At 40.3% G+C, this 9,686-nt stretch overlaps 1 protein-coding gene across 1 annotated transcript in view; it reads right to left on the reverse strand.

Moving 5' to 3' along the window:
- HADHA (hydroxyacyl-CoA dehydrogenase trifunctional multienzyme complex subunit alpha) overlaps positions 1 to 9,493 on the reverse strand; it is a 33,857-nt gene extending 24,364 nt beyond the window's left edge. The window contains exons 1-4 of the mRNA XM_063300230.1: positions 9,360 to 9,493; positions 4,109 to 4,150; positions 3,216 to 3,286; positions 1,671 to 1,804 (exon numbers count right to left, since the gene is read on the reverse strand). Coding sequence (XP_063156300.1) covers positions 1,671 to 1,804; positions 3,216 to 3,286; positions 4,109 to 4,150; positions 9,360 to 9,444 — 332 coding nt within the window. The 5' untranslated portion in view covers positions 9,445 to 9,493. The remainder of the gene's footprint in view (positions 1 to 1,670; positions 1,805 to 3,215; positions 3,287 to 4,108; positions 4,151 to 9,359) is intronic.
- Positions 9,494 to 9,686: the final 193 nt, after the last annotated feature.

Genomic DNA, 9,686 nt, shown 5'->3' on the forward strand with positions numbered 1-9,686 from the left:
AGCATGGCCTGGGAGAACAAAATGAAGCAGGACATAGGCTGATAGAATTTTGCCAAGACAACTCACCCTGCATAAGAAACACTCTCTTCCAACAACCTAAGAGATGGCTTTATACATGGACTTCACCAGATGGACAACACCAAAATCAGATTGACTACATCCTTTGCAGCCAAAGGTGGCGGACATCTATACAGTTGGTAAAAACAAGACCTGGAGCTGACTGTAGTTCAGATCACAAACTTCTTATTGCACAATTTAGGATCAGACTAAAGAGATTAGGGAAGACCCACAGATCAGCCAGATATGAGCTCACTAATATTCCTAAGGAATATGCAGTGGAGGTGAAGAATCGATTTAAGGGACTGGACTTAGTAGATAGGGTCCTGGAAGAACTACAGACAGAAGTTCGCAACATTGTTCAGGAGGCGGCAACAAAAGACTCTGTATAACGACCAAGTAGCAACAGTAAGAACAGACCACGGAACAACGGACTGGTTAAAGATTGGGAAAGGAGTACGGCAGGGCTGTATATTCTCACCCTACCTATTCAACTTCTATGCAGAACACATCATGCGACATGCTGGGCTTGAGGAATCCAGGGCTGGAGTTAAAATCGCTGGAAGAAACATTCACAACGTCAGATATGCAGATGATACCACTTTGATGGCTGAAAGCAAAGAGGAGCTGAGGAGCCTTATGATGAAGGTGAAAGAAGAAAGTGCAAAAGCTGGCTTGCAGCTAAACCTCAAAAAAACCAAGATTATGGCAACCAGCTTGATTGATAACTGGCAAATAGAGGGAGAAAATGTAGAAGCAGTGAAAGATTTTGTATTTCTAGGTGTGAAGATTACTGCAGATGCTGACTGCAGTCAGGAAATCAGAAGACGCTTAATCCTTGGGAGAAGAGCAATGACAAATCTCAATAAAATAGTTAAGAGCAGAGACATCACTCTGACAACAAAGGTCTGCATAGTTAAAGCAATGGTGTTCCCCGTAGTAACATATGACTGCGAGAGCTGGACCATAAGGAAGGCTGAGAGAAGGAAGTTCGATGCTTTTGAACTGTGGTGTTGGAGGAAAATTCTGAGAGTGCCTTGGACTGCAAGAAGATCAAACCAGTCCATCCTCCAGGAAATAAAGCCAGACTGCTCACTTGAGGGAGTGATATTCAAGGCAAAACTGAAATACTTTGGCCACATAATGAGAAGACAGGACACCCTGGAGAAGATGCTGATGCTAGGGAGAGTGGAGGGCAAAAGGAAGAGGGGCCGACCAAGGGCAAGATGGATGGATGATATTCTAGAGGTGACGGACTTGTCCCTGGGGGAGCTGGGGGTGTTGACGACCGACAGGAAGTTCTGGCATGGGCTGGTCCATGAAGTCATGAAGAGTCGGAAGCGACTAAACGAATAAACAACAACAATGTTTGCAGATAAACTGCAAAGCAACTGATTTCCATTTTGCTGTACAGCATGATCAGGGAAGAAGCAGTAAGTGGAAACTTTTTGGTATAATCTCTCAGGCAAAATATATAAAATGTAAGCAGAATTAAGAATGTTAAGATAACTATATTAAGAGGCCAGCAGGGGCTACCATTTACTCTGCATTTTTTAAACAAAAGAACAATATCTCCAGCTATCTTAGCAGGGACTCCCCTCCATGGAACTTACTTGATGTCTGCCCCAGCAATGAAAGAACCGGGTTTTTCTGAAATAAGGACCGCACTTTTGATAGCATCATTGCTCCATATTTCATTCATTATATCTACGAACTCAGCTTGCATTTGCTTGGACAATGTGTTTACCTATAACATAGAAATGGGTAAGTTAAAACCAAGGCAGAAAGTTGGATGGATGGAAACATCCTTTCTTCCCACTCAGATCTGGAAATGTCTCCAAAAGATGTCCAAATGTCACAGAGGCAGCAGTGTTTAAGAATTAAGTGCAATTAAACAATCAAACACAAATATTTTGTGCTTTTAAAGGTACTTTTAAACAGTAATGGTCAACATACATTTCAAATGCAGGGACAAAAACTTGCAGAGGACTAAACTCCCATAATTTATGGTATGATTTTGTTCCATGATACAGTACAATTAATTCACATTATATTTTAGGAAAGCCTCAGTTAATAGCTAACACAGGATGCTTGCAAAATGTTGACTCCAATAAGCACATCAAAAGCTGCCAAAAGCTAAGCTCAGAACATCATTAAGCAATCCAACCTCATTACAAAGTAGCCCTCTTGACAGCTGCATTTCTTTGACACTCTGCAGAAATTATTTATTTATTTATATTTATATTTTGTTCTGCCCAGACTAAAACAACACTCCCCACCCAACATGCAAGAAAGATGCAACAGACACCCTAATCCCAGGCCTGGAAAGAGAGCCAAGTCTTAAGAGACTTCTGGAAGCCTAGGAGAGTGAGAGCCATACATACCTCTGTGGGGATGCTGTTCCAGAGGACAGTAACAGTAACAAAGAAGGCATGCTTTCTCAGTCCTATAAGATGAATTTAACTGATGGGACCTTGAGCGCACCCACTCTGCCTGAATGCACTAGATGGACAAAAACAGGTGGAGGCAGGTGGTCCCTCCAATAATCAGGCCCTATGCCATGTTGAGCTTGATAGGTAACAACCAGCATGTTGAATTACACCCAGAAGCCAACTGGTAACTGGTAAATGCAGTTTACTGGTAAATGCAGCTCACATAGCACCGATAACACATGGGTGTAACGACAAGTGCCCCTTATTGCTTGTGCCACTGTAGCTGAACCATCTATAGCTTCTGGATGACCTGCCTACAAAAAATTTACTTAGATCTAATGTACTGAGTTCACCGTGTCAGCCACAAAAGTGTACTTGCTTCTGTTGTGAAGGCCAGTAACTGATGCCTGAAACTGGACTCTACATACCTGGGTTGGAACCATACCCAAGCCATAAGACTAATCTTTGTTTTATAACATTTCTTATTGTCAATAGGGATGTTACCATATTAGACCTTGTCATCCTCTTCTCTTCCATTTCTGGAAGGTTCCCTAGTCCGTGAACTATCAAGATTCCTATTTAGCTCTCCAAGACCCCAACCTCTACTTTCAAATTTTCTGTACAAAAACTTCCTTCATCATCCTTTCTTCATTGTATTCTAGATATCTATATTTTTGCCAAGTCTAAATGACTTACACCAAGAGAAAAGCAATAGAAAAACCTTACCTTGGAATTAGGGGTGTTAAAACGAACAACAGCAACACCTTCTTTGATGTCATAATTAACATGGGTTCTAGCTAGGATGGAGAAGAGACAAGAGATGCATTTACTAGTTCAACACCCTGAAATTCAACAAAACTTAGAGGGTGAACAACACCAAGTTCAAAAGCTGGGATTATATAATGCCATTAAAATTCAGGACAAATAAATAAATAAATATTTTGGATCCTTTGGGGAACAAAGATATCAACTCTCATTGATAGGAGGGCAGTTGTTCAACATTATAAGATGAAAGAAAGGTCTTACTGGGATGCCCTATGAAGATATTTCAGTCCCTTTGGGCCTACACTAGTCATTCTCCTAGCTTTCACCTTTCCATATAGTGAGGCAATATCCCCCAGTCTAATTCCCTTCCAGATGTGTGGCTACAATTCCCATCATTTTCAACAGTTATCACCCAACACATTTGGAAAGCAGAGCTAAATGATTAGCCTATATTTGTTTTAATTACTGCAGCTGTTCCAAGTTTCAATCTTGTTTTTGCAAATGCTTCCTATACATATCTCCTTATGAAAAAAACCAATCTTTGGCCTCCAGCATTTATAGGGCAAAAAGAAACATGCTAGATAGAAATAAATCCTTCCTAATGAGAAGTGAAATTTCCCACACCCCCACCTCTCCCAGTGTACTACTGTTGCCTACATCTTTATTAATCCCACGTGTCGCTCTACAGTTTCTCTCTCATTACCTTTTTCATTGCGACAGATACAAAAAATCCCAAAAAAATTAAAACAATGTGCAAAGAATGCATCAAGAGTCACTGCTATGTAATTTCTTTCCATCAGTCAAAGTTCCGGTTTATACCCATCAATCCCCACCAAGTAAGTATTTATACTTACATTTAGTAGCAGAGGAAGTGCAGAGGTTTCGGCAAGCATAATCTGGAAGAGATTTCAGGAGTTACACAGGGCTGAAAAAATTATTTTAAATCCCCATGAACAAATATTTAAACAGCTGGGCATTCCAAAGAAGCATCACTTAAAAAAAAATCCTTGAGTGCCTCTTGCAAAATAAATACAGGTAGTCCTTCTTTATCAACGGATAGCAACTGTTTGCAGTTACCACGATGATAAAAAAGTAACTTTGCAACCAGTGCCCACATTTACAACCTTTGCAGTGTCTCTCTCTCTTAGTCAAATGTTCACCATTACAGTAATTTCATATGGTATTGTGTTGTCCTTTGCCTGACCTGTTTTTGTTCCCCCCTTCAGAGCAGAGAGATTGCCTAAACAAGCTATCGCTCCCTTACCTGCTTTTCTCCTCAGCACAGTACTTCCCTAAAAAGCACTAACCACAAGTTAAAAAGCTCAGTTCTGTGACTTTAATTAGTTGATTGGAACCCTCTCTCCCAATCATGCCTGAAACTGACAAGACCTTAATCAGTTTCACAATGAAGGCTTTCCTTTGCCTCCTAAGGAAAGCTGAAGTAAAATCATAAACACAATTGTGGTCACCTTATTTGTACTTAGTCACCACTTCAGTTAATGACTAAGTCCCTGGAACCAATTATGGTCACTAAACAAAGACTACCTGTATTGTATACGCCACCCAGGGTTGTTATTACAATATGGGTGACTATATAAATCTTCTAAAATGTAAATAAATAAAGGCATCTCTCTTTGTTTCAAGTCATTTACCAAGTCATGTAAATTGTTACTAAGCAGCTCAACCCTCATGGCATTTATACACTTTTGGCACCCAGAATAACAGTGAAAAACTGGATCATCTTTACCTGTCATGGCCAATAACTGCTGAATAGGGATGATGGGAGTTGTAGTCTAACCTACTTGGAGGACAATATGCATTATGGGCTCTCTTGTCAGGTCAAATCAGTATATTCTGACTTAGTCCAATGGCCCTTTAAGTGTTACCAAAAGAGCCCCTAGTGCAGTTCTGAGCAGCTCTTCAGGAACTTGCATACTCAATGGTGCTTTGCTCAATACAATTTAATATCATATTGAACAAATTCTGGGTGGCATGGCTTTTTGCTTTCTGTGTAATTTGAAACTGAAAGCATGGAAAATCTTACATCCATGGAATCTGGTCAAATAAAAAAATAGCAATATGAGAATACTGTATGCAAAAACTATCTGGAGTGCAAAAAAGCAATGACCTGTTAAAATAGCACCTTTGACATTTTATCAAGCTATGATTTTTTGAAGCATGGTTTTCAAAGCATGTTAAGTCTGAGCTAGGTTAATAACATGAGACTAATTGCTTTACCTATTGATATACTGAGCAAAAATTATATCAAACAGTGCAACCAAAAAGCATTCAAGAGGAATTTGAGACAAATCCAAAGGGGGAAAAATGTGTAAGTCCTAGACAAAAACAGAACGACCAATTTAAAAAGCTTCCATGTCCATATTGAAACGTGCTATGCTTTGCAATTCAATCACATGGTCTCAGCTCAAAACTGGAAGAGGGCTGAGCCGAGCCACCTTCTTGCTTACGTTTCCATAGAAGCAGCAGAAAGGAAAGGACCTTTCACCTACATTCCATCTTGTTCAGAAACCCAGGCATGTGGAGTCATACGCTTGTCCCTACTACTATCTTCCTAATAAGTCTCTTTGTGTTTGTCTTCTCTGTCACAGCCAGCTCAGCAAGATCAACATACAATATCTACCCAAAAAGGAAGATGTTCTTAAAGAGAACTGCTCCCCCAAAAATGGAATAGGCAGAAAAAGAACTATGAACACTGATTAAAAGCCAGCATGATGCCTTGCCTTCCTATCTTGTCAACTTAGTGTTGCCAACTCCTACTGAAACTGATCCAGGAAAACCCACCCTCCGAACATAAATATGTGCATTTGACACACTTGCATGTGTATATGCATATATCTGTGTTTATACATACATAAATATTTGTGTTTCTACATACACATGCATAGATTTCCCCTGATGTGAGTGTTGCCATCTTTATTTTTATCTTTTTGTAGTTTATGTTGTATGGCTTATGTTTTTCTATTTTTTTGTAGTTGTTTTATTTTTACCATGCATATTTTAATCTACATGTGTTCTATGTAAGTAGTCAAGAGTCTTTTTTTTTAATTGTGGTGGCACAGAAATTGGTTAAACAATAAATGTATCTATCAGAAACTGCACCTCAAACTCCTTTGTTTTCAAATTTCCCCAATTTACAAAATATTATTTAGGGAAAAATCCTCACCATACTACAACCTCAGTATGCTGATATTGTAAACCTGGGAATGGCTTTGTCCACAAACAGTTCCTGGGTAATAAAGATTTGTCACTCTCATACCCAGCTTTTTGAGATGATTTCACAAAATTAAGCCTGTTTGCTAGTTCACTTATCCAGAATGACAGAGCCTGTAGTTGGATACCTTTTAAAACCAACATTGACAATTACGCATGCCCAACCATATAATACTGTAGCATTAAAAAAGTATGTACACTGCCCAACAGCCTTTTATCACTTTAAGGGTAGCCTTTGAGTTTATATATAGACATGGAAGGAAAAGACATTTGGAACAGCAACTGCTTTCTTAAACTACATAGCACTGTAATCTATTATCATCAGATGACAATGAGCAGATAACTATATTGTGGTTGATGATATGTCCACCATGAAATCTAATGCAATGACTCGGCATTAGGTATTTTTATGTAATAGTATATTCCTGATTTTCTTTCCATAACTTTTCCTTGTTTAGAATATAAACCCTTGAGATAAAAAAATATTGTCCTAACCATCACATTGCATGTTTCTTCCATGGCTATTTAAAGGAAATTTGGTAGAATTAGTTTTAAACTGTATATTCCGGAGCAACAAAATGTACAGGTTTTGGGTTTTGGGAAGTAGTTTCTTTCTGGGGAGAATACAAGAATTTACCTACTAACAACAACAACAAAATATTGTAAAGTGCCCCCAATTGGCACAATTAAACCACAGTCAAAGGTAACAAATAAATATAAACAACTATTAAAAGCAATAAAACCAATACAAAATTTAAAGTCAGATGAGATCAGGCAAATACAGTATGAATTGAAAAGCAACCAAACTGGATAACAGTAGGGTGAAATGTACAACTGATTATACCAGAACAACAGGATCTTGCCTATTTATTGAAAGAACATCTGTAAATGCTCTCACGATCTGGTGCCTACAGAAAGGGACATCTAGAAAGTTCCTTCCTTAAGCCTGCTTTCAGATCCTCTCAATGTCAGATTAAGATCTGTTTTTATCTTACCAGACTGTATGTATTTGCTACATACACTGTCATTGGTGGCATACTATTACAAAGGGCTGCATTAGTAGAGGGGTGGACAACCTTTTGCTTACTTAGGATCTCACACTCTTTTCTGAGAAGGCTGAAGGGATGTAGCGAGAGGACTGGAGACACAGTTGGTGGAACCACAATTTTCTGGCTGTAATCGAACAGCTGCATTAAAATTCTATCTACAAGTTCCTAAGCCAGCAGAAAATCAGTTGCTCCAAGTTGCTGAGCCCTCTGCTGCAGCAGTAAGAAGGCTGGCAATAGGTACTGCCCTTTTTTTAACATGGGACATTTTAGGAAAGTGAATGATGGATTCCCCCACCTGTGTTTCCCTTCCCACCAAGCTTTGACATCAACCATTAACTGCTCTCCCTAACATGGGTTGGGTTGGGTGAGTATAGATGATACTTGGAAAAGCTTATTTAGCTATCTGTCAAACTGTCCAACTAATATGTCACAGGAGCAAAAGAACTGCATGCTTGTGACTTCTCAATAAGACTATTTCTAATTTCCCACATACTAATTGGGACGAAGTGTCCTGACTTAAGCAAAAAACCACACTAAGACAAGAAATTAGTCTTTAGTGTTTATTAACTGCTCTAGTAGACAGAAAATCCCACCAAACTGAGGGAGCATGGGAAACCCAGACAGATAAACCCCAAAACTCAGGGCGGTTCTCTTCTGAGTTTCTCTGAAGAACAGTTCAAACCCTCTAAACTACGCATGCGTTTTCCCCCCTGGATAGGGGCCCCCTCCTGCTCACCATCCATACTCATGACATGAAGGAGCCAAAGGTCAAGGAAAGGGACAAATAGTCCTAAGGAAATCCTCCTCATCATATACCTATTAGCCAACACTCAGGTAAGCAAGAACCAGCGCCAGATAAAACAAAAATCATGAAAAAAAACCCCAATACTGGTAGGACAAGCTACAAGCAGCCAGCAAACTTCACACCCCCAAGCACTGATATGTTACTTAGCCTGGTAATGAAACATGAGCAAGAAGAAAAATATGTTCCAAGAACATTAAGACCTCAAAAATTCAACCCTGAGCTACATATACTCTCCATTATCACAGAGGTTAAGATGCTAGACTCAGAACAGGGAAACCTAGGTTCAGGTTCACTCTCAGCCATGGAAATGAATTTATCGCTCTATCATTTACTGTTCTGTACTTGACGACTACAATTTAAATTATTAGCCATAATGAACAGCACTTCAGTGAGCTGTGGAGTCTTTGGTGCTCTCAGTGGCACTGAAGATGTTGCCTAGTCTGGCAATGAAATGTCTGCAAGAAAACAACAAGGCTCAGAGAGCACCAAGGACTCCACAGTTCAACCCTGAGCTACAAATATTCGCTTTGATTGGTACTTCGGTGAGTATACAGTCAAATAGCAAACAAAGCCATCTACTTGGCTATCCTGAACCAGGTTTCACTCTGAAATGGGTTATCCTTGGTCTGTCGGGCTCTCCCTATATACAACTGCCCCATAATTATATAAGAGTCCATAGAGCTATAAAGGAGAATTTGATACAGTCATTGGGGGCGGGGGGAGACGAGCAGAGATGCTGTTGTACTCATGTCCTACCTGCGGGCGTCCCAAGTATCTAGATAGAGATGTAAAGGCACGCTAGAGTCAAGTGGGCTAAATGGTCTCTTTGACCACTTCCCGTTACATGGAGAGAAGTAAGAATACAAGGAAGAGAATAATCAGATCCCAGCTCAGACCATGAGGAACCGCTCCGGTAAACCTAGAAACGCCCCCTTACCCTAAAAAATGAGCCGGTGCGCTTCCTCCTGTTCCCTCTCAATCAACCAAGTGCCTGCAAGGTTCCCTCCCAGCCGTTCTCACCTAAGAAACTGCTCCGGGTCGGGCAATACTTGGCAGCAGCCGTGAAGCGCGTCAAACTCCCAATAGCTCTGACAGCAGCCGCCATCTTAGTCGAGCAGGGAGATCAGTAGGGCAAGCGAAGATTGAAAGAGAGATAAGGGCGTGGAAAAGCTGAAGGGGGCTTTTCCTTCTCTTCCGTCGCTCTCATTTCGTAAGAGAGCCGTCCTCTGAGCTGCCTGTTGACAAACCACAGCGTGCCTTACTTCGGTGCACCAGATGTCTCCATGGCTCTTCCGAAGGGCATATCTCTCACACTTTCTGTTTTTTTTAAAGCTTTTCCTCAGTATT

The sequence above is a fragment of the Candoia aspera genome, chromosome 1 (genome assembly GCF_035149785.1).
Source record: "Candoia aspera isolate rCanAsp1 chromosome 1, rCanAsp1.hap2, whole genome shotgun sequence".
Lineage (NCBI taxonomy): Eukaryota > Metazoa > Chordata > Lepidosauria > Squamata > Boidae > Candoia > Candoia aspera.